The 25,916-nt window shown below is 37.3% G+C and overlaps 2 protein-coding genes across 2 annotated transcripts; one reads left to right on the forward strand and one right to left on the reverse strand.

Annotated features, from left to right (window-relative positions):
* The first annotated feature begins 328 nt into the window (after nucleotides 1-328).
* LOC129250369 (SUN domain-containing protein 2-like) lies at nucleotides 329-1,699 on the forward strand. The gene has a single exon (XM_054889998.1). It carries the CDS (start codon nucleotides 329-331, stop codon nucleotides 1,697-1,699), a length of 1,371 nt encoding a protein of 456 aa, XP_054745973.1.
* Nucleotides 1,700-6,749: 5,050 nt separating this feature from the next.
* Nucleotides 6,750-25,659, reverse strand: LOC129250370 (kelch domain-containing protein 10 homolog). Its single transcript, XM_054889999.1, has 4 exons — nucleotides 25,512-25,659; nucleotides 10,585-10,959; nucleotides 7,169-7,722; nucleotides 6,750-7,100 (listed from the first exon to the last, which is right to left on the reverse strand). The coding sequence occupies exons 1-4, from the start codon at nucleotides 25,657-25,659 to the stop codon at nucleotides 6,750-6,752; spliced, it is 1,428 nt and encodes a 475-aa protein (XP_054745974.1).
* Nucleotides 25,660-25,916: the final 257 nt, after the last annotated feature.

Genomic DNA, 25,916 nt, shown 5'->3' on the forward strand with positions numbered 1-25,916 from the left:
ATAATAACACCCAGAATGGGGTTAATTGATACCAAAACAGTGGACTCCACTGCAAATGTAATAAATAAAATAGAATCGTCAAATACTGATATGAAAATGACAAACATATTGTTACTGATAATCGTTATTATTATGTGTGCATATATTATTTACAAAGCCTACATCCTACATAATAAATGTATAAAAAAGAGAGCCTTAAGCCAAGCTAACGATCTTGATAAGATCTGAAAATAATATACAAACACACACGATTCTCATGGTAATGTGTTTATATATACAAAAAAAAAAAAACTTTTATATATATACATATACATAATGAATCCCAGGCATGGAATGGGAGCAACTAACCCTAAATATCCGTGAACTAAAAGAAAAATTTGATAAATCTTACAAATGTGTAAGCCAGAATAGGTCAATACAAAAGGATACTTTAAATAAACATGCGAAAATTCTTGTAGAAACATTTAATGATGCAAGAATATTAGTGCATGATAATAGACGCATAATAAATAAAACTAACTGGTCAAAAATATCAAAATTGTTGATCAAATTACGTTTAAATTTATATAACGTCAAAGAAAAGTATCAGCTAGATATTTTCATTCCAACAGTGTTAAATTCACCATTAACACTACATGGAGAAGAAGATCAGAAATCAGTTGAAACAGATTTAGATTCAGATCCTGAATCAAACGAAGAAACTGACATAAAAGAAAACGACCTAAAAGATCTTACTATTCCTGCACAAATCACTTTATCTGAAGAAGATAATGAGATAGAACAGGAAGAAGGATTGAATTCTAGCACAAGCTCAGCAGACACAGAAGAATACATCATGACAGACGTAAACGCCCAAAGGGCATACATAAAGGACATATCGAATGCCATTCCAGAATTCAATGGACAGAAAATACATCTTCAAAGATTTGTAACAGCTTTGAAGTTAATAAATCTGACAAAAGGCACATTCAAAGAAATAGCTGTTGAGGTCATTAAGTCAAAAATTGTTGGCTCAACTCTATACAAAGTCCAAAATGAAACGACAATTAATGCAATAATCAAAAAATTGCAAGATACTATAGTTGGTGAAACATCCGACGTAGTAAAAGCCAAATTGTCTAAAACAATGCAAAAAGGGAAAACTGCCGAAAAATTTACGACAGAAATTGACAATTTACGAAAGCTTTTGGAAGCTTCGTATATTGACGAAGGCCTATCAGCCGAACATGCTGACAAATTCAGCACTAAAGAAGCCATTAACACAATGGTTAAAAATTGCGAACACGGAAAGTTAAAAACAATCCTCGAGGCAGGCAATTTCAAAACAATGGATGAAGCCGTCACAAAGTATATACAATGTAGTACCGAAATGACAGGCAATCCCAATTCAATATTGCTAGCCCAAAGGGGCCGTGGTAATTATAACAACAGGAATAATTATCGCGGTAGAGGCAATGGTAGAGGCAATGGTCGAGGTTATTATAATAATAATAATTATAGTAACAACAACCGCAATAATGGCCAGAATAATAATTACCAATATAATAATTATAGAGGTAATAATAGAGGAAACAACAGAGTCAACCATAGAGGAAATAACCACCAAAATGGAGGTTATAACCAAAACAGTTACAATAATGTAAGGGTGACCCAAAACGCTTCGGGAAACTCCCAACAGCCTTTAGATACTCAGCAGTAAATAATAAAATTCATACCATCAATCTCAGCCAAAACATATACGTAACCTTCACAAATATAAACACAGGGAAAGAACTAGTATTCTTGATAGACACAGGTGCAGATATATCTATATTAAAAGAAAATTCAGATGTTTTTCAATACATTCAAACTGATCATATAATAAATATACAGGGAATAAGTCAAGAAGTAACCAAATCTAAAGGACTTACTTCCATTGAAATCCAAACCACAAATTACATAATCCCCCACGATTTTCACATTGTAAATTTACAATTCGCTATTCCATGTGATGGAATACTAGGAATAGATTTCATAAAAAAATACAACTGTCAATTAGATTTCAAGCCGTCTGAAGACTGGCTTATAATCAGACCAACTAACTTAAAATACCCAATTTATGTTCCGATAACATACAGTTCTGGCAACAATTCAATAGTTCTGCCAGCAAGATCACAAGTGATCCGAAAAATTACAATAAACTCAGTAGAAGACAGTGTATTTATTCCAAACCAAGAAATTCTGCATGGTATCTACATAGCAAATACCATAGCAACAACCCAAAATGCATTCATAAGAATGCTTAATACAACAAATGAAGATCAGTTAATCAACATAAATAAATTAGAATATGAACCACTTTCAAGCTACGAAGTAGTTAAAACAATTCCAGAGAATAGAGAGAAATCTGTACTAAAACAGCTATCAAAGAATTTCCCACCACAATTTCATAATCAACTAACAACAATCTGTAAACAATACAGCGATGTATTCGGACTAGAAACCGAACCAATAACCACAAATAATTTTTATAAACAAAAACTGAGATTGAAGGATGATGAAGAAATATACATTAAAAATTATAGAAATCCTCACAGTCACAAAGACGAAATTCAGAAACAAGTCCAAAAACTAATTGACGACAAAATAGTCGAACCATCTGTATCTGCTTACAATAGCCCTTTGTTATTAGTACCCAAAAAGTCACTTCCAAATTCGGAAACAAAAAAATGGCGATTAGTAATTGACTATCGTCAAATTAATAAAAAACTGTTGTCTGATAAATTTCCGCTCCCTAGAATTGATGATATTTTAGATCAACTAGGTAGAGCAAAGTACTTCTCATGCCTGGACTTAATGTCAGGTTTTCATCAAATTGAACTTGAAGAAAAATCAAGAGATATTACTTCTTTTTCAACAAACAATGGTTCATATCGCTTCACGCGATTACCATTCGGTTTAAAAATAGCGCCAAATTCGTTTCAGAGAATGATGACTATAGCTTTCTCTGGACTTGAACCTTCACAAGCATTCCTTTATATGGATGACTTAATAGTCATTGGTTGTTCTGAAAAACAGATGCTCAAAAACTTAACCGATGTTTTTGAAAAATGTAGACAACACAATCTAAAGTTACATCCCGAAAAATGCTCATTTTTCATGCATGAAGTCACTTTCCTAGGACATAAATGCACAGACAAAGGAATCTTGCCCGACGACAAAAAATACGACGTCATCCAAAATTATCCAGTCCCACACGATGCGGACAGCGCTAGAAGATTTGTTGCATTTTGTAACTATTACAGAAGATTCATAAAAAATTTTGCTGATTATTCCCGTCACATAACGAAGTTATGTAAAAAGAATGTAAAATTCGAATGGACAGCTAATTGCCAAAACGCCTTCGAATATCTAAAATCAGCACTAATGAATCCAACACTCCTACAATACCCAGATTTCAGCAAAGAATTCTGTATTATCACAGATGCTAGTAAGCAAGCATGTGGAGCAGTTCTAACTCAGAACAAAAACGGACTCCAACTCCCAGTTGCATACGCATCAAGAGCATTCACAAAAGGTGAAAGCAACAAAAGCACAACAGAACAGGAATTAGCAGCTATTCATTGGGCAATAATATATTTCAGACCATATATTTATGGTAGACACTTCACTGTCAAAACAGATCACAGAGCACTTACTTACCTATTCTCAATGGTAAATCCAAGTTCGAAACTTACTCGTATGAGACTTGAATTAGAGGAATATAATTTCACAGTAGAATATCTAAAGGGCAAAGATAATTTTGTAGCCGATGCGCTATCAAGAATTACAATAAAGGGCTTAAAAAACATACAAATAAGTAATAAAATTCTGAAAGTCACTACCAGAAATCAAAGTAAACAGTTAAATTCCTGCGCAGGAAAAGAAAAAGAAAAAGAGGATTTGCGAAAGCAAACTCTAAATGCTTCTCAGCCCAACGTATACGAAGTCATTGCAAATGACGAGGTACGAAAAGTAGTGACCTTGCGAATAACAGACTCTCTATGCTTACTAAAACATGGAAATAAAGTTATAGCAAGAATTGATGTTAGCAATATGTACACCAATGAAATTCTTGACTTAGGTCAGTTCTTTCAAAGGCTTGAAACGGAAGCCGGTATACTTAATATTAGCCAACTCAAAGTGGCACCGAGCGAAAAGATCTTTGAACTAATTTCAATAGATACTTTTAAAAAAATGGGCAATGAAATATTGAAATCTTTAAGAGTAGCGCTACTCCAGCCGGTGACCCTAATACAAAAAGATAAAGAAAAAGAAGCAATACTGTTTACATTCCATGATGATCCAATACAAGGAGGTCATACAAGAATAGCTAGAACAATAGCTAAAATAAAAAGACACTACTATTGGAAAAATATGACTCGTCATATCAAAGAGTATATACGTAGATGTCCCAAATGCCAAATGTCAAAGACGACATTACACACAAAGACCCCAATGACTCTAACTGAAACTCCAATATATGCTTTCGACAGAGTGATAGTAGATACAATTGGTCCATTACCACGCACGGAAAATGGAAATGAATACGCAGTCACTTTAATATATGATCTGACAAAGTACTTAGTAGCAATTCCAGTTGCAAACAAAAGTGCAACAACTGTCGCAAAAGCTATATTCGAATCTTTTATTCTGAAGTACGGTCCAATGAAGACGTTCATTACGGACATGGGAACAGAATATAAAAATTCAATTATATCTGACTTGTGCAAATACTTAAAGATAGACAACATAACGTCTACTGCACACCACCACCAGACCGTTGGAACAGTAGAAAGAAGCCACAGAACATTCAATGAATATATCCGTTCTTACATATCTGTTGACAAAACAGATTGGGACGTATGGCTACAATATTTCGTATACTGTTTCAACACGACACCCTCTATGGCACATAATTATTGTCCATATGAGCTAGTTTTCGGCAAACAGAGTAACTTGCCAAAATATTTTACAAACATAGATAAAATAGAACCTATTTATAATATAGATGATTACTCTAAAGAAGTTAAGTTTAGATTAGAATCAGCCTATAAAAGGGCTAGATTACTATTAGAAAAACATAAAAATAGAAATAAAGAATATTACGATAGGAATATTATAGATAGTAACATAAAAATAGATGACCTAGTTTTATTAAAAAATGAAACAGGTCATAAGCTAGATAAAACATATTTAGGCCCTTATACTGTAGTAAAAATAGAAGATAACGATAATATAATAATTAAAGACAGTAAAAATTAGAAACAAAAAGTACATAAAGATAGGTTAAAGATTTTCATTTCTTGATATATTAAATACATGTTACTTCACAATCAGTTGACTACTATTATAAAGTAAAGTATGGCCATACCTATAATAAGTAATTAATGCTATATATATATATATATATCATCAAATCTATTAATTAATTAGTATTAAAATTCATAAAAAAAAAAAAAAAAAAAAAAATAAATATATATAAATTTTACACATAGGTAAGTAATAACACTAAGAAAATAACTTCATATAATTACGTTATTTTTCTAAAGGAGGGAGATGTAGTATGTTCACTTATCGAATGCTCACTGTACTCAGTTGAATGCATAAATATTATTACAAACACATTGTAGCACTTGACTACAATATTCATATAAACAATGTGCAAGCACTTGTGGTAATACGATCCCTGGGCCATTGCCCTGATGCTCACTGTACTCAGTTGAATGCATAAATATTATTACAAACACATTGTAGCACTTGACTACAATATTCACATAAACAATGTGCAAGCACTTGTGGTAACACGATCCCTTGGACATTGCCCTGCATGGACATTACCGCATCGGCATATTTGATATGCGCCGACGGTTCAACAACTAAGTGAACATATTACCTCCTCCCCGCCGTTACGAGCCGCGTCAGCCCTTAGACGTTCTTATGTAAACAATACATAAAGAATTATACATAAGCTGACCGCGCCTCTGCCGGCGTCCCTGACAGCGCAGCCACGCTGTCTTTAGCTGTAAGAACCAGATTGTAATAACTAAAAATTCAATCAATAAATGACACTCGTAGTGACGAGTCAAGCAAACGGAACATTTCTAATTATTTAACAATACAATACAGATGGATGTCATATTGAAATTCATCCAAGAAAGGAAGAAGCCATTGATTACTACAACTACAAAGGGTGGTATTCCGTAGTACTATTGGCTTTGGTAGACGCAAAATATAGATTTGCTTATATGCATTGCGGCAGTCCTGGAAGATGCGACGACTCCGGAATTTTTGAAAAATCATCGCTAAAGCGCGAGTTGCAAAGTTGTGCACTTCTTGATGAATTGAGCTTGCTGTATGGATCCACAAAAATACCAGTCCATATTATAGGGGACTCTGCTTTTCGTCTCTCTCAGCATTTAATGAAGCCATATCCTACAAAGAGTCCAATTGGTTTAAATCTGAAAAACAACTTTTCACCAGAACAATAAAATTTGTAATACATAATTTTATAAAATAACATTTTATTCATTTTTGAAAAAAGATAGTAGTAGGCACTTAGTGCAACTTTAAAAGGCACAATTCATTAAAACTTAAATATCATTTCACATATTAATTTTTAACAATAAAATTTATAATACATAGTTTTATAAAATAACATTTTATTCATTTTCGCTTCTTATTGCTCGTTACATGACATACCATACCATATCTCTTCATTTGTTGTATAATCATTTGGCTTTTGAAGAATGCCACAATCTCTGTGCAAAGCGCAATGGTATGCCCATTTTAAGCAGCTGTGAGTGGCCATTCAATTTGAGATTTGGTCTGTAATGTAACACTGCCTCCCAGCAAATTGCACTTAATAATGGTATGGTCATCCACATTTTATAAAGGTCATTGCACCGTCGTATACGTTTTTCATCATATTCAATACCACCGAATATGTACATACAACCATTTTGACTGTGCGCTGCGGCATGGAAGTACAAAGCTTTTGGTAGAGAGACTGTTTTTATAAGTGTCCATTGCTTAGTAGTAAAATTTAATCTCCATATATCTGAAAAATATACTTGATCGGCCTGCAAATGGAAAAGGGATATCCAACTTCAAATATAATTTAATAATACTAAATTTAATTATTACGCACCTGCAAGCCTCCCGTAATGAATGCTTCGACCTCACCATTCGATTTCGTGTGCTGTACGCAGGAAAAGCACTTTCGTGGGTTTGGATATCCGGAATTTTGTCGCTCGATTGTTAGATTTGTTTGTGATGTTCGATCGGGTAATGTGACGAAATATTCCCATCGGTTTGTAATTAAATTAAATGCAGGGATGCGTTGTAAATCATACACTAAATTCGATGTACCACCACCCAGCACATATATGTATTGCCCATCGTAGACAACTTCGTGACGATAACGACCCTCTGGATCTTCGCGTATATCTGGACGACAGATATATACGCATTCCCACACTCGTGTGCGCAAATTTAAGCGATGCACTTCACAAGAGTAATCATAGCCAGTTGTTCCCCCAACCGTATATAAATAATGTTCGTGTAAAACTATTCCCGGTCCATATTGCGGAATTGGCGCATCACCAGTAGCCTCTATTCGCTTAACACTCGGTTTTTTACCTGTTGTTTGATATATATAACAGTCGTTTGAGCAAGATTCACCAAATGGATAGCCGGTGCGTCAATCAAATGTCATATTGACAAATTGCAATCATTGTTGCCATGTTTCGATAAGAATGCAATAATAAATGAGGAAAATGAGCAACATTGCCACCACTTAATAATTAAATTAGACGCAAACCCAACAAAACACGCTTTGAAAAGTGTGTTTAGGTATGGAGTTGTGTTTTAATTTTGTATGGGATTTGACAGGTGTTTTGTTTCGTGTTTGCGCTAAGAACACGATAGCGGCAGAGAACCCAAACTCCGGCTGCGGTGGAAACTTAGTATAAGTCTATTATTTTTGTATAATGTGTGGTTTCTTTAGGTTGGATTTTAATTTCCTTTCGGCTAAGAACTTTTATTTCAAATTTAGTATTTGGCAGGGAATGCAATGCATTTGTTAGGGTACACACATTTTCTTCATTTTGTACATATATTGGTGGCGGTTTTTGCGCACGCTGAGTGCCTGAATCTTTTTCTACTGAGTTACTTTCTGGCTCATTGATATTTGGCTCGTTATCTACATCCTAAAGATCGAACCTATTTGTTGAAACTGGGTTGCCTAACCAATACTCTTGTAGAGTTGTTTGTGTAGAGCTTTGCATTTTGTTCTTTTGTTTTTTGTTATTATTTGAGAGTTCGAGTTTGTTTGGTGATTGTTTATCTCGGTTTATCTTTAATGCTGAAAACAGTGAACACCGTAAACGCAATCCCGACTCAGCTGTTGCGATCAACCTAATGAGAACCCCATGTAAAATGTGATAATTTTTGTTAAAATAGCTTAAAAATAGTGTTGAATAATGTTAAATATAGATAAATGAACTATTTGCATTTGTTGGTTTTTGGCTTTGATTTATTAAACAATGAAAAATTGTAATTGATAACGCGCAGAGAACGTTAATGTATAGAGAAGTCTCAATGACAGGAACGTATGGAATTTCGAGGGGTACTCGTCTCGCGAAGACAATTTCACCATAGCCACATTTTTCAACAAAAATTAACAGTGAGGGGCTGAATTATGTAAATTTAGCAGCAGTGATAAGAATTTCTTGGTGATTAGAAGCAAAGAATGTTAGGTAGCTTTTTAATATTATAATTAATATATATAATATTTACGTACATATATTGATGCATACATATGTACGAAGCCGCGGGCACTCGACTTGATAAAAATTGAAGATTTATCAAATATTGGCAAATAATTCTACGCGAAATATTCCAATATTGACTATTTTCGAATTGTCGAGAAAATTGGCATATGGGCGGCTCGTTTTATGAATGAAAGTTCTTGCTCTTAGAACTATGAGCTCGAATTTATCAATGAATTTTTTGATGATGAGTTTTTGTTGCACAGTACAATAGTTGAAACTGTTCGGCGCCGCCGCGACTGTTCAGCGCTATGGCAACTAGAATGATGGCCGCTACGCCTGCGTCTAGGACTGCATTTTGTTCTTGTAGTCGCTAGGCATAGAATTGCAGCTTTGAACGACATACGCATTTTGAGCAATAAAGCGAGTGCCCTGTGTGTGCGGTTGTATATACATGCATATGTGTATATTAATAAGCATTGTTTTGCTTGAATTCAATTCACATATTTATATTTGCATATGCCATCTTCCTGTGTGCCTGGTAATGAAGCGTTTTGTATACAGAATTTATTGATTTGATCAATTGAATGTACATAGATAGATATAGTTAGGGCATCAAGTGTGCATATACGCACATGCACATACGTCGATGCATATGCAGAAGAAGTTGTTTTAGCATTTGCAGGAATTCGATAATTCGAATATTTACTCCCTAATTATTGCATGAAATATGATAAGGCGATGCTCGTGAGGTAGGTCATGTTGCTTCAGTGCATACATATGCGTGCAACACTATATTTATTAAAGATGCAATAGAACTTAGTTGTCCCATGTATGTATGCAAATACGTTTCTTTGAAGTTTTATTTTATTTATTTTAAATTTAAAAGTTTGGTACTATCTATAAAATGCATACATATATGATTTATTCCCTGTAATATACATAGGTAAATTTAAAAAACTTTCGTTTGGCACAGGACCAAAAAATGCATATTCAAATGCACATAAATATGATAAGGCAATGCGTCGTGAGGTAGGTCATTGTTGCTGCAGTGCGTGTGCACATACATACATTTCTAACACTATAAGAATTGAAGATGCAATTGAACTTTTGCACAAATATAACTAACAAAATATATGTATATATACATATATTGATATACATGTACATATATTCATCAATATACCAATATGCTCTTTGAATTTTTGTCTAAAATTAATTTCGACTCGAAAAATTAGTAAAAATTTTCATCAAATTTACTAAAACGCACACAACAAAATGTGTGCATTAAAGTTACTTTGATTTTAAATCTTGGATTTTAAATCTTTATTTGGTTGTATTTGTTTGAAAATATAAATTGAATAAATTTTCGTTTATCAAGGGAACATAAAAATGCACAAGCAAATGCCTTGCAAAATGCCGTCGGCATTTGTCAATTTGATTTCATACAGAAACCAAAAACTGAGCAGAGCCAATGTACTTGTACATAATTCACTGTAATCAGGTCCGTTAAGAACTTCCCCGCCTTCGAGTTGAGCGAGGTGAAATAGTGTTCGCGGTTTCACTTCATTTTTGACAATTCACACTATTCGTAGCTCGTGAGAATTCTCTATATTTAACGTTCTCTGTAACGCGGATGTGTGAAAAAGTGTGTAAGCAAAAATATCAATGGGAACATTGTGTAGATACAACCAAACACATACACACACAAACCGATGTATTGTGTAAATATGTAATTAAAAGAACGCAGTTGTTCTCGGGGGTGAGTTTTTGTGCACGGTAAGGGACTGCGTACGGTTCACTGTTTTCAGCATAGCTGTGATTGCACAAAGTCTTTTTTTTCGTTTTGCATTTGCATTCTTGTATTGTGCGTTGCTGTTGCTGACGTTGCGATCAGTGTATTTGGTGTGTACTACACATTTGGTGCTACATTCAGCACTGCGTGTTGCGGTTTGAAAGAGAGTTGAAGGTGCATGGATTGGTTTAGCAGAAGTGGATGAAGTTGCTGTTGTTGTTGAGCTTAAAGCTGTTGCTGATGTGGTGATAATGGAGTAGTGAGCACCTGTTGCTGTCGTGCATGATGTTACTGATGTCTCTTGCGGATAGTTGTAGGGCGCCAAAGTAGTTTTTATTACCGGATTCTCCAAGTGATGGTAATTAGCCGTTAACGCTATTGGTGTTTTACATTGATCACTCCACGATACGGGAATTGTCGATTCTCTTATTTTAGCCATACATAGTTTCTCTTGTTTCTATTTCTGTTTTATCAGAGTAAGTTGAGCACTGATTTGGATTGTTGTTTGCGCGGTAGATAGCGGTATACTCCGTTCACGCGGTGGAGTGCGCTCTACTGGCATTCTAATTTTGTTTATATCGTTGTTTTTATATTTTTTTATTTATTTTATTTATTTATTTATATTTATATGTAGAGTAATAGTTATAAATAACCAATACATTAAAATTTAACAAGAAATCTGGCTACTAAGGCCTTCGGCTCGCGATTTATACTTATAAGACTATTTTAGATAATTTAGAGATAATTTACATTAAGTATTAAAAACACAAACAAAAACTTTGTGTTATTCCGGATGAAAGTAACAATAATTTTAAATATTAAGTTTAGCTAAGATTTGAAATTTAAGGAAAGCGTTAATATTATCTGAATTTGCTAATTTCAAATGGTCAGAGGGTTTGCTGCTGCCAAAAACTGTTGTTCGGATCTGACTTAGGCCAGGAGTCCAGGAGATGTTGTACTGATAAATCTGGTATATTGCAGTATGAGCATGGCGGCTTCAAGGCTCCATTTAGTAAATGACTATGATTTGGAATTGAATGTCCGATTCGTAGACGCACAAAAGTTCTGATACCTCTGCAAGGAGAGTCAGATGGGAAAATCGGTTTAGTTCCACGGGGATTATTTAATTTGTAGTAGTGATAATAGGCGACCCAATCATGCGTGAGTTTTCCGGCTAAATAATTTGACGCATACCTCCGTAGGTCTTTAGGAGTGAAGTGGTTAAAGAAATGTAATGGCTGCATCCGTGCTTTATTTGCACGTTCATCAGCAACTTCGTTGCCTTTGATTCCAGCATGACCAGGAACCAACATAATTTTTATTGCGTCTTTCTTTTCATATATAATATTTCTAATCATATTGATGAGTAACATATCGTTTTTTGGGTTCTGCAAGGCTTCGATGACGGATTTGATGTCGCTGCATATTAGATGTTTTTTGCTCGTTTGGGAGGCAAACATTACTGCTTCATGCGGTGCAGCTGCTTCTGCTGTGAAAGCTGAGCAGTATGTAGGCAGTGCACCGACAGAAATTGTGGCACCGTCGCTATTTGTCACAGCAAATGTTGTGCTGGTGTCCGATTTGGATCCGTCAGTGAATATAAAATCCCATTCTGCACGAAAAGGTTCAGTAGCTTCGCTGTAGTGCTGTATGTATTCGACCGATGCTGTTTCAATTTTTTTAAGGCAGAATAATTTGTTATAGAAACAGGATTTGAGGGAAACCCACTGAGGGTATGTTGGTGTTCTCATAAGGATCGGAGTCGATATGATGTTCAATTCTTTGGCGAGTGTGATGCATCGCGACAGGACCGATGGCTTTTTGCTTTGAATTGTAAGCTGTGACGACCTTTCGACTATGTTGAATAGAAGTTTGCCCTTGCAGTGCATAATTTTTGGTATTAACATCAGCGTCTTGCTCAATACTCTGGATGCGATATCTGGTAGTCCTGCTTCCGTTAAGACAGCTTTGGTTGGGGATGTAGGGAAAGACCGGATACATCGTCTAGCGGCTGTGTGATATGGTGCTTGCAGTAGTTTTAGATGATTTTTGGCACAGTGCCCGTATATAGACAGGGCGAAATCAATTTTTGATAATATTAACGCTTTCGTTATATTTATTAGGGTTAAAGTATGTACTAAAAAGTGTTTAGACGAAAGATATTTTATAATATTTAATCGAGATAACAAGCTTATTCTAATATATTTACAATGGTCTTTAAATGAGCCCTTGATTTTGAAAGTCGACTAAGTCAAAATTTTTAAAAATCGAGTTTATCAGCTACTTGTTATCTAATCCCAATGAACTAACATAATCTGAAGAGATTAGCAGTATGCCATAAAAATTAACTCGTAAAATTGAGTGTATTTTTTGGTTGTTAAACAAAATACGGAAACTATTCATTTTGATAGTCGACTAAGTCAGTTCGTTGAGAAATTTTGGAAAATAAATAATAACTTTGTAATGCCTTCAGATAACGATTCAGGTATGATCAAGTAATCATTTAAATGTAAAAACGTACTATTTATAGTTAATTGTAGACATTGTACTGCGAAGAAGTTTAAGTAATGCTCCCAAGAAATGGAAACGAATAAGAGCAATATCGTCTTCAGATGAATCAACTGATACTGTGAAAGTGAATTCGGAACCCCTACAAATGGAAGAAATCAACATGAAATCAAGAAAGAGGAGCCGAAATCAACTTAATTATGCACAAAATATAAGAAAAATGAAGAGAAATAGTGGAGAGGAATATGAAACAAAAAAGTCTAAGCTTGTGAGTGGTAAACTTTTCGAACATAAAGATTGCCGTTGTTCCAAACAATGTATAAATGCAATTGGATATGAAGATAGGAAAGCAAATTTTGATTTTTTTTGGAAATTAGCAAGTTTTGAAAAACAGAATTTGTTTCTGCACGGTTTGGTTCGAAAACTATCAATAAAGCAAAGACGACCCAGAAATGAAGAAGGATATATGAGAAAATGTAGTTATAAGTATCATATAAATGTACGGAATTCAGAAGTTTCCATTTGTAGAACTTTTTTTTTTTGATACTTTTAAAATATCTTACGGAAGATTAAACGGTGCCTTAAATGCCAAATCACCTGGAATGGATTTACGTGGCAAAATGCTTGGTTCATCTAGAAAAACGGATGCAGATAAAATTAAAGTGGTACGAGAACATATTCTGAGTTTTCCAGCATGTGAGAGCCATTACACAAGATCACATCACACTTCAGGTCGAAAGTATTTAAGTGCCGACTTAGATATCCGAAAAATGTATGAGCTGTATGTGAAAAAATGTGATGAAAATAATATATCACGTGTGAAGGAGTGGACTTACAGGAAAATTTTCAATACGGAGTTCAACTTAAATTTTCATACTCCTCGTAAAGACACTTGCCAAAAGTGTGATTCACTAAAACTAAAAATAGAAGCATCCAGTACCGAAGACGAGAAACAAGGAAAATATGACTTAGTCGACTTTCAAAATCAAGGGCTCAAATGTAAGTTTTTTGTCAAAAACAACGCCGAGTATCTTAAGAGTGTTAGTGTAGGGGATTATAGTGTTAGAAATGGAAAGGGAAGGGAAGATACACTTATGTTTACGGCAGACGTGGAATGTTGCACACTTGTTCAAAGCAATGCTGGCTCCTGATGATTTAGACCATTCAGAGATCTGACTTGAAATATTTAGAAAATGAGTTTTTATCTGCGAAAGGTCGTTTAGGTCAGAGAAAATTACCAGATCATCAGCGTAAACAAAATGACTAATAGATGGGAGTGGGGAAATTGAGGAAGTAATTTCATTAAAAGCTATGATGAACAAAATTACTGCAATAGGGGAACCTTGAGGTATGCCATTGTGTAATTTTAAAATATTAGAATTGTAATTGTTGATACTAATAAAGAATTTGCGGTTCAGTAAAAAAGACTTAATTGTATGGTACATTTTGTGGCCAACTTTCCAGCGTTTTAATTGCCGAAGAACAATATGAGAACCTATCCTATCGAAAGCTTTTTCGAAGTCTAGGTTAAGAACTGAAACGTGTTTTCGAGAAAGCGGATAAAGCGGTTGAGGCAAAGTGTTCAAAATATAGAAGTGGATCAATCACACCAAGACCCCTTTGAAACGCAAATTGATTGTGCGATATGAAACCGTTTTGTTTAGCTTACCACAGTAGCCGAGTTGAAATTATTTTTTCGAAAACTTTAGACATGCAGGGGAGTAAGGATATAGGTCTGTAGTTCGAAATAATGGTATTGGGTTTATTAGGTTTAAGGATAGGAATAATCTTTGCAGTTTTCCAGGCCTGCGGATAAATACCCTGGTTGAAAATGTTGTTATAGAGATTTACGAGTCTGTTTCTAAGATTGTATGGGAGATTTTTGAGAAGGGGATATGGGATTTTTTCCGCTCCTGGGGTTTTGCCGGTCATTGAGCCTATTGTAGTCTCAAATTCTTCTGTCGTAATTGGTAAATCAGAAAGAATGGCTTTAGGGCAGGGAAAGGTGTTGTCGTAGGGTTCAGATAGGATTTTGTTCTTTACGGTATTGAAATTTGTATGGAAATTAGAACAATGTGAATAATCCCTCCAAGTGGTTGCAAATTCTTCGGAAATATCCTGTGCACTACAGATCTTACCTTTTTGGGAGTGGACGAATTTTATATGGTTGTGTTGGCCTGATCCTGTGAACGATTTTATGTCTGTCCAAATATGCTTGGGACTAGATGCCGGAGTGATTTTGGCCGTAAGTGTTTCTAATGCTTTCCGTTTTGCTAATTTTAACTCTCTCCTAAATACAGCGTTCGCTTTTTTAAATCTTACAAGGTTGTCTAATGTTCTACTTTGTTTATAACTGACCCACAATGATTGTTTGTGGTTTCTTAGGGATGAGAGAACAGTAGACCAGTAAGGAAGCCTTGTAGCAAACTGTTTTGATCTGGATTGAGGGATGGCAATGTGAGCAGCGGATCTGATTAATGATTTTATGGATGAGGCCTCAGCGTTTATATTATGCAAAGATGGCTTACTGCTACATGTATCTGCCAAAAGAGAGAGGAATTTAGGCCAGTCCGCTTTGTCTGTTAAAAATTTTGCTCTAAGCTTAATTTGGTATTGGATCGGTAGGTTGAGGGTAGTAACTAGGGGGAAGTGATCACTGTTATGTAGCTCGTCAAGTGTTCGGGATGACAATTTGGGTCCTAGGGAGGCGGAAGCGAGGATAATGTCAGGATGGGTGAAGGAGCCATGAGTGGAAAAGTGAGTGGGTGAACCGTCGTTAAGGACGATGAGGTTGTTGGATAGGACAATATCTTCAATTATTTCGCCTCTACGGTTTGTTCATGGAGAGCCCCAAAGTGGGCTCCAGGCATTGACATCACCGAGAAAGATGTAGGGAGGGGGAAATGAGATTTGGATATTTTGAAGTTCCCTGCTATTAAAAGTCTGATTGGGCGGAATATAGCAGGTTATAAATGACAATTTAAAGCCAATGTCTATTTCAACTGCTAACACGGAGATGTTGGATGAAATGGGGATAGCTTTATGTGCGAAAGATTTTTTTACAAAAAGGGCAATGCCTTGTTTGCATGAAGAATTTTGAGGGAGGTTGTGGAAATAGCTATTGTACTTGATTGGGGAAAAATGTAGAAATATTGTATGAAGAAGATTTCGGATTATTTAAGTCATCGACTGAATTTATTGGTGCTATAGTTTGATTTGAGAGGTTAGGGCTTTTATTAGTGTGACTGTTGCTTTCTGCATTAAGGCTTGCAATGTTGTTAGTGATAAAGCTATGTTGATTGTTTTTGTTGTTGTTTGTAACCATGGATAGAGATTTAGAAAACAGGTTTGTATTACTTTGTTGTTGGTTACTTGAAATGCAATTTTCGGCTATGGAAAGAGGTGGTGAAGAGGTTTGTTTGTCACTTTGTTGTTGATTATTTGAAATATTGTTAGAGACTGAAGGAAGAAGTCGTGAAGTTTTGGAGTTATTTTGCTGTTGAATATTTAATATGTTGTTTGTAGCTTCAGTAGAGAGAGGAGAAGAAATAAGAGAATCTTTAGTTACAGTAGAAAAGGAAGTAGAGTACTCGTTGAGTTGAGGTGGAATTTGCAATTTATGTATTCTTATTGCTTCTCTCATTGAGCATTTATTGTCAGTTTTTATTACAATAATCTCTTTCATTTGCTTATACTTTGGGCAAAGCTTGCTGGAAGCGGAGTGGTTTCCAGCGCAGTTTACGCAGAAGATTCGAGTACACGGTACTGGAAGATGGGGAGGAAGAGCGCACATATCGCATGCTGGTGTTTTCTGACAGCGTTTAGCTGTGTGCCCAAGCAGTTGGCAGGTCTTGCATCTCATTGGATTGGAATAATATGCTGTTAACTTAGTTGTATACCAAGAGACATCGATTTTTTCTGGAAGATAGTAAGAATCAAATGTAAGGAGTACAACTCCGCTGGGAAATGATTTGCCCTCATTGTATTTCTGAAATTTATAAACACTAACTACTCCATGATCTTTAAGGTTTTCCACTATTTCGCTCTCTGGTATTTCATTTAAGCACGGAGCGTAAAAGGTGCCCTTGGAATAATTAAGGGTATTGTGAAGGTCAATGTTAACTTTACAAAATCCATTTAAATGTTTGGTTGCCAGAAATTTCTTAGCAATATTGGAATTTTTCACCATTAATAAAAGATTTCCATCCTTTAAGTCCGTGATTTTCATAGGTTCTGAGCTTATATTTTGCAGGGCTTTATGCACTGCAAAACACGAATATTTTTTCAGGGGCTTATTAGTATCAACAGCACTTACCACGAGATATTTTGGGTTGTCTTTTTTTACTGTTGGTAAAGATGGAAAAAACTCTGTGGTTACTGATTTTCCTTTTTTCCTCTTTGGTTGGGGCTAGGGGATAACAAGGAAAACCTGTTATTCCCTAGTGGAGGTCCCTCTAGGGACATTTCGGCTTACACTCCAAAAAACAGTTAATCAGCAGAGGCAAAATCACACGAATTAGTAAGTAAATGAGAAATAGGAAAGTAGAGAAAAGAATAATCGCACTGAGGAGAAAACACAACTTCGCTGTGGAAACGACCGTATGGTTCGGAAGGCAGTCGATGACTGATATTTTTTTTTTTTAATATATATTGTTTATTTTACTTATGTTCTTGTGTTTTTTCCCCTTTAAGGAGGTTGCACTCGAGAGCGAGGTGTTAACACGTCCGAACATGATAAATATTGTTGAACAGTCTTGTCATTAAATCTGCCAGCATAATAAACGTTCCGCAAACCAAAATAAGAAAGACTACCATGAGTGAAATTAAAAACCAAAAAAGAAAGCTAAGCGCTAAAAAGCTCCAGGATATGACCTAATAAATGGAAAAATATTAAAATAGCATTGCAATTCATAAGAAACATATTTAATAGCATGCTAGAGACTAAATACTTGTCAATTTGCTCAAATTACCGCTATAGCCAAACCCGGAAAAGATGCCACCAAAACTGCCTCATATCGGCCCATCAGCTTATTGCCAAAACTTCCAAAAGTGTTCGAAAAATATTGTTCGACCGAGTAAAACCAATTTTGACAACAAAAAAAGTGATACCAAGCCATCATTTCGGATTTAGACCGCAACACTCAACCGTCCAACAAATCCACTGGGCTGTCAACTAAATACTTAACGACATGAATGACAAAAAATATTGTGTAGCTTTATATTTGGACATTGCAAAAGCCTTTGATAAAGTTAGTCATAAAAGACTGCATAAGTTCAAACGAATTTTCCGCAAAACTACTCTGAGCTTTTGAAGACCTACATAACAGATCGAATATTTTATGCAACATATGAAGACGAATATTCCAATGACAGTTGGAGTCCGCATTGATAGCAAGGTTCGCAGATGATACTGTATTAATGGCATCAAACAATGACAAAAAACTGGCGACCTTCACACTTCCGAAATTAATGAACAACATAGTAAACTGGTTTGACAAATGGGGTATAGAAGTTAATAAAAAAAAAATATACTATAATAGTTATATAGACAAACAAAACGATATCAAAATATAATCTTACTTTAAAACACCACAAAATAAAAATCAGTCCAGCAGCAAAATATCTCGGTATAACTATTGACGAAACATGGGAACAGCATATCATTAAGAAAAGAAATGAAATTAGGAATAAGTACCGGAAATTAAATTGGCTAATCGGACGAGCATCAAAAGAATCACTTTATAATAAGGTGGTTCTATACAAAACAATTATTACTCCTATCTGGAAATACGGAATAGAAATATGGGGAACGGCTAAAAACACAAATCTTCAGCTCATACAGCGAACACAATCCAAAAAATTACGAAATATAACAAATGCTGGTTGGTTATTTCCAATTAAGCCATACATCGTGACTTAAGTGTAGACACAATCCAAGAAACAATCGCAAAATGTAGCACTAAACGTATAAAGGGACTGTCAGTCCACCAAAACGAACAAATGCGTAAAATAGTACCGGCAGAAAATATCAAACGAAGAGTAAAGCGACTCACACCGTCTGATCTACCTATAATATCATATTTACAGTGTAATTACAAAAACACAAAAAGAACAGATTCTTCTTACATTGGTCAAAGAACATAGACCCAAAAATTACAAATTGTTAATATATAACAGATTGTAATAAATAAAGGGGGTATAACAAAAACGAAGAAAAAAAAACATTTTATTTGTCTCACTTCCAATACATTCCTCATTTGCTATCTGATGTTCACGATTTTCGCAAACTTGATTGCACTTAAAGTTTTCCGCAAATTATTATCCGTTGACATTCATACCTGACTATCACACTATCATCGATATTACAGGCCGTCGGGATAATAACATTTTATAATAAAGGGCGATTTTTTAAGAGCTATAGGAAAGTTTTTCAAAAACCCACACGTGAGATTGAAGATTATTTCATAACGCTATGTCTATGACGTCGTAAAGTTTATACAGCTCATGGTTCCATCGCCTGCGACACTCGCCGTTGCCAACGTGCAAAGGTCCAAATTCTTGAGCAAAATCTTTCTCTCCGACACTCCAAACGTCGCTTCATCGCCATACGTTAGGATGATGAGAGCCTTTTTGCTCGTCGAGAGAGGACTTTACTACACATTTGCCTACTTAGTCCAAAGTGGCACTTGTTGGCAAGAGAGATTTCCAGGCTGACATTGCTATCGGTGTTAATGCTGGTTCCTAAACAAACGAAATCTTTTACAACCTCCAAACTATAACGCGAGTGCGCCGAGTGTTTGTTTGATGACAAGAGGTACTTCGTTTTGTCCTCGTTCACCACCACGTTCGTTGCTCTCTTAACCATAGATTGTTTTGTTGTTGTCAGGACAGACTAGCAAGTACAGCATTCAGACAAAATTAAGTCCATTGTACTGCACTCGGATTGGTTGGTTTAAGTGGTGATTCGTCCAGAACCCAACTAGCGTTTCTGCACCACTTTGTTGCATATATCCCCGTTACCAACTTGTTTAACAGTTATTTACAGCATGACTATATCCAGTCTGTGCGGTTCAGGAACTTTTCCAGGTTGTTGATGTCTAAGCCAGACAATTCAATTTGAATTTATTTGTTTTGTTTTGTACATAGTAAGACAAAGTCTTGTGGTAGTGCATCTTCTTATAATTTTAGAATACGAGGATGGTATACATAAAAATGCTATATTACTTAAATTTTAAAACTATTTTAACTATTAAACTTATAGACTAAAACTTAGAATAGTAAGTGAGAAAAAGAGAAATATGGTGGGAATGTGAGAAGGGAAGGGGAATTAAAGGTTAGATGTAGTTAGAAACTGCAGTTTTATAACACCTGGCTGGTTTTATAAGCTTTATTGTAGTTGGTATAGAATTCCATAGTTTTATGGCATTAACAAAAACCATTCGCTCTGATTTCCAAGTAAGTGTAAGTCGGAACAATCAGATTCAATATTCGGATGCACTGTCATTGTTTAATGTTTTCATACAGGTACAATGGTTTTTGTGTGTATATTAATTTATGCAGGAACATAAGAGAGCGTATTTTGAGATACGGGTCGAGGTTATGACCAGGAATCTGTTTTGAGTAGATAGATATATGGTCATATTTCCTTTTTTTCAAACACGAAACGCGCTGCATTCTTTGAAGCGATTTACAATTTATGTTTCGAATTATTATCAAGCCTGCAATATACAAATTCAGCGTGTGATACATGAGGAACAATGAGTGATCTAACAAGTTTTAATTGAGTTTGGCAGTAAGTAGACAGTGCAATATAGCTTTCTAAGAATATTATATACCTTGTTTACAACAAAGTTTACATGGTCAACGCATGATAATCTTGAATTTATTATATTTACAAACCCATGTTAGTTACTATGTCATCAAAGTTAATATTTACTTCATTAAACAATATTGGCGGCAAAGAGCTAAGGTCATAGTTTGAATGAGAAATAGCAATCGCCTTCGTCTTTGACTCATTTAAATTCAAGTTGTTAGATTTGGATTAGAAATACGAGTGAGGTCTACATTAAGCCTTGATATCAAATCTTCAATAAGAGCTATTGGCCTTGACTGGGTGTCATCAGCATAGAGATGAATCGACGAGTTTTGGCAACACTCAACAATATCATTAACAAAAATGCAAAATAATATTGGACCTAAAATAGAGCCCTGCGGCACACCTGAGGTAATTGAGTAGTTATCACCACACTTAACTTGTTGTAGCCGATTCGAAAGGTAGCTTTTTGTTAGTTGCCGAGCAAATGCTCCTAACTTATAATGATAGCACAATTTTTGCAAAATGTTGTGATCAATAGTATCAAATGCTTTTGAAAAATCGAGTAATACTACGCCAAAAATATTATATTTCAAATACTTTCGATAGGGCAGGTAAAATGCTTATTGGTCTGAAGTGCTGCGGAGCGGTAGAGCATTTTATTTTTGGCACATGTATTATATTTCCTATCTTCCACAGATATGGAAATGTAGATGAGGTGAGTGAAAAGTTAATTATGTGCGTAAGTGACGGTATTACAAATGGTACAATAATTTTATGAAATTTAAGACAGTATGTACACACTGTATCATATCCATCTCTGTTGCAGACACAAATTCAAACTAACCGTCATCAGCATGCTCTCGTAAAGGAACTTTTACAGGTATGTCGAGTGGAGCCCTGTTAGATGCTAGAAAGTGAGTATTCAAGATTTCTGGGTCCACACTGCACACGGGCTTATCCTCTCCTGAGACTCCTAAGAATTTAAGGATTTTCCATAGGACTTTCGAAGGTAAACTATCATTGAGCTTCCATTGTATGATAGATATGCCCTTTTGGTATCTCTAGTGATTGCAGTTACTTTATTTCTTGCTACACGATATTTTTGCCACGAGTGAGTGTTTCTATCATTTTTCCATTTCTTATATGATTTACTACGCTCTCTAATTAAAGACAATATCTCCCGTGTAAACCATCGCTTCCTGTTTCCATGGACTTTAACTTTACGCAACGGAACCAACCTATCTATTTGAAGATGGCTGACTAAAGCATTGAAATGTTGCAGTTTTTCATCCAATGTTGTGAATACCCGACACATATTCAAATTAAGCTCGGCAGCCTCCTTATTTAAGAGATCATGTTGAATAAGCTTAGGTTAGGTTAGGTTAGTATGGTTGCCCAGGGAGTGAGCACACTTGGACGAAGAAGGATTCGTCCTTTGTGATACCATTGTCAAGGAAGTGAGGAGAGGGGAAGGACCGATGATGTGCAGGGAGAGGGCGGGGAGAGGTGGTGATGAAAAGGTTAGGAGCGTGCGGATTATGAACGATGACTATGTTTGCGTCAACCGCTTTGTGCTGCTGATGAAACTCATCAGATTTTTAATGTCAGCGCCAGCTATATCAGCAGGCGTGGCAAAGAAGTAAGAGCCAAGATGCCTGAATCTTAGCCCCGCCAGAGCAGGGCAGCTAAGGAGAAGGTGCTGAGATAATTCCACCTCATCCTCCATAGAGCTGACGCAAAAAGGACTCGAAGTAATTCCGAGTCTCACAGCATGTGTACCTCGCGGACAGTGCCCCGTGATGATGCCCACTAGATTGGAGAGCTGATATTTTGTCAGCCTCGGAAGCTCACCCGAGCGCCTTCGGTCCACACGTGGCCAGAAGGATTTCGCGACTTTGTACGTTTGTGTATTTTCCCAGCGCTCGCTGAGTTTGCGCGATGCCCATCTTTCCAGGAGCAGACCGCAGGTAGTCAGGGGGATTCCAATTTTCTCCCTCCGTGGGGAAATCACCTCACATGTCCCTTGTCTGGCCAGCTCATCCGCCTCACAGTTTCCCGCAATGTCGCTGTGCCCGCAATGAGGCTGATGTCAAAGAATTCGGACCTTGACTAATTCCGAATGCTTGGCTGTCGGAGTAAATATTTACCTTCTTGACCGTTAGTACACATTTGAGCAGCCAGTCAGCTGCCTCCTTGATTGCGGCTACTTCTGCCTGGAACACACTGCAGTGGTCCGGTAACCTGAATTTTAGTCTGATGGGGAGCCCTTCGCAAAAGACTCCTCCGCCAACCTTTCCTTCCAACTTCGATCCATCCGTGAACATGTTCACCAGGCCCTGCCTCCAAGTGTAGCCCTCCGTCCACTCTTCCCTTGACGGGATGTGGGTGGAGAAATTTCCGGTTGGACTAAACGAGGGTATACACTGGTGTGTTGACAGAGGGATGAACTTAAAGTTTCTGAGGATTCTTGAGTGCCCATAAGGGAGGTTGAGCTTATAGATCCAGCCCCTCAGTCTGATTGCGGTACGAGCAGCGGCAATTCTGCCTGCGATGTCTATAGGTACCACATTTAACATTACATTAAGCGCCAGAGTAGGAGTAGTTCGAAGCGCCCCACTTATTCCAATGAGTGCAGACCTCTGGACTCTCTCTAGCTTTTTAACTGATGTCGTCCTCTCCAGTGAGTTCCACCAGACAGTGACTCCATATAACAAAATTGGCTTTATTATGGTATTGTAGAGCCAGAATACAACTCTGGGCGAGAGACCCCACCTTTTGCCAATTGCGCCTTTGCACCCATACAAGGCGATTGTTGCCTTCCTTACTCTCTCCTCAATGTTGGGCTTCCATGTAAGCTTGCTGTCAAGGATAAGACCTAGGTACTTCACCTTGTCAGAAAGCATCAGAGAAGCGCCCCCTAGTGAGGGAAGTTGAGCTCTGGGTATTTTATATTTCTTCGTAAATAGGACGAGCTCCGTCTTAAGAGGATTCACCGACAGGCCACAATCTGTTGCCCATCAAACAACTGCATTCAGATATCCCTGCATCAAGTTGTACAGAGTATCCAAAAATTTTCCTCTAACAATTAGTGCCACGTCATCCGCGTAGGCAATTACCCTGCAGCCCCCCTTCACCAGCTCCTCCAGCAGATCGTTTAGAACAACAACCCCGAGGAATGGTGAGAGAACCCCACCTTGCGGAGTGCCTCTACTCACCTGCCGGTGGATGGAGATACCGCCCCACTCTGCCGTGACAGTTCTGTCGCTAAGCATTTTGTGGATAAATCTTATAAGGTCGGTTCCGACCCCTAGTTTACCTAGAGACCTGGTAATTGCCTCCGGGAGGACGTTGTTAAAAGCCCCCTCAATGTCGAGGAAGGCGCCTATCGCAAACTCTTTCTGAAGAAGAGACTCTTCGATTTCTTCCGCGATTGTATGTAGGGCAGATTCCACCGATCTACCCTTGCAATAAGCATGTTGAGTATGCGACAGCCGACCCCGAGGAATTTCGCTTCTTATGTGCATGTCAAACAGTCTCTCAAGGGTTTTCAGTAAGAAAGATGTCCTTAGGGGAGACGTGCGAGCTCTTGCCTGCCTTGGGTATAAAGACAACCCTCACGGCCCTCCATGATCTTGGTATATAGCCCCTAGCTACGCAGCTCGCATAGATGGGGCTCAACCAACCGCATGATACCTCCACAGATTTCTTCAGTTGGGCAGGAATGATGCCGTCAGGACCAGGAGACTTGAAGGGCCTAAAGGAGTCAATGGCCGAAGCCAGGCGACGGTTATCCAGCAACCAGCCTCGGTCCGGAATGCGAGTTGAAATGCTATCCAGCCCGGTGCTGCTAGATGCTGGGCTCATCGGAAAATGGGCGTCGAGTAGTAACTTCAGTGACTCCTCGCCGCTCATCGCACAACGCCCCGATTCGTCTCTTAGGTACCCCAAGGGAGCGGAACTCTTCGTGAGTACTCGTCTAAACCTGGAGGACTCATGGCAGCCCTCTACGCTCTCGCAGAAGCTTCTCCCAGAGTCCTTCTTAACCTATCTAATTTCGGACTTGTATATTCCTAGCCCTGCTTTATACAGTTCCCATCCCGAGGGAGCCATAATTTTTTAGCCCTGTTAAAAAGGCGTCTGCATGAGGCCCTAAGCTCAGATAGCTCCGTTGTCCACCAGGGCGGTTTTTCCTTCCTGGGAAAAGCTGTTATTGGACAAGAGGTTTCCAAGGCCTTGTTGCAAGCTGAGGTGAAAGTTTCCACCAGTTCGTCGATCGCTTCTTCCGATAGATCTAGATTTCCTCCCGGTGCTTTGGGGAGTAAGCTCAGCAAATTTCTATAATATGCATCCCAGTCCGTCCTCCTCAGGTTCCTGTAGGGGGATCTTATTGGACGAGTTTGAGTGAGAGAGAACTGAATATACCTATGGTCCGAGAAGGAGTGAGTGTTTAGCACCCTCCAATCGGAGATTCGGCTTATCAGTGAGGAAGAAGCCAGAGTAAGGTCAAGCACCTCTTCTCTGGCTGCGGTAATAAAAGTGAGGTCCTTACCCCTGTTACATATAAACAAGTCCTCGTTTAAAATATAATCAAAAAGTGACTCACCTCGTGCATTGATGTTAGAACTTGCCCAGCAGGTGTGATGGGAGTTCGCGTCAGTGCCTATGATAACGCCGATTTTCCTGCGTTTTGCTTCAGCCAGGGTTTCCCTTAGCAGCGCCGGAGGTGGTTCCACCTCGTCATCATGTGCCATATATAGGGACATCAGCCATAGCCTTCCAGCCGGGCCCTCCAGGCTCACCGTCACAATGTCTTCATTGTTGAAATTAGGCAAAATAAATGCGTTAAGTTCCCTCCTGATGAGTATACAAGATCTTGGTTTACCTGTCCTGCTATACGCCACCAGTTTGTAGCTTTTCGTCCTGAGCCCAGAAATGCCATTGCTGCTCAGCCACGGCTCCTGGATCAGGACTATATCAGCTCCACCTTGCTCAAGGTGGATAAGTAAGT

This window comes from Anastrepha obliqua, chromosome 6, assembly GCF_027943255.1.
Source record: "Anastrepha obliqua isolate idAnaObli1 chromosome 6, idAnaObli1_1.0, whole genome shotgun sequence".
Classification (NCBI taxonomy): domain Eukaryota; kingdom Metazoa; phylum Arthropoda; class Insecta; order Diptera; family Tephritidae; genus Anastrepha; species Anastrepha obliqua.

Bases quoted from the DNA above. Each gene is read 5' to 3' on its own strand.
- LOC129250369 (XM_054889998.1), top strand. From the start codon at position 329: ATGGAATGGGAGCAACTAACCCTAAATATCCGTGAACTAAAAGAAAAA.
- LOC129250370 (XM_054889999.1), bottom strand. From the start codon at position 25,659: ATGGCACATGATGACGAGGTGGAACCACCTCCGGCGCTGCTAAGGGAA. The intron at 7,723-10,584 runs GTACGCAGTCCC...TGACATTTGATT, and splicing joins TATGCTGAAAACAGTGAACC to GACGCACCGGCTATCCATTT. The intron at 7,101-7,168 runs GTGCGTAATAAT...TTCCATTTGCAG, and splicing joins TCATTACGGGAGGCTTGCAG to GCCGATCAAGTATATTTTTC.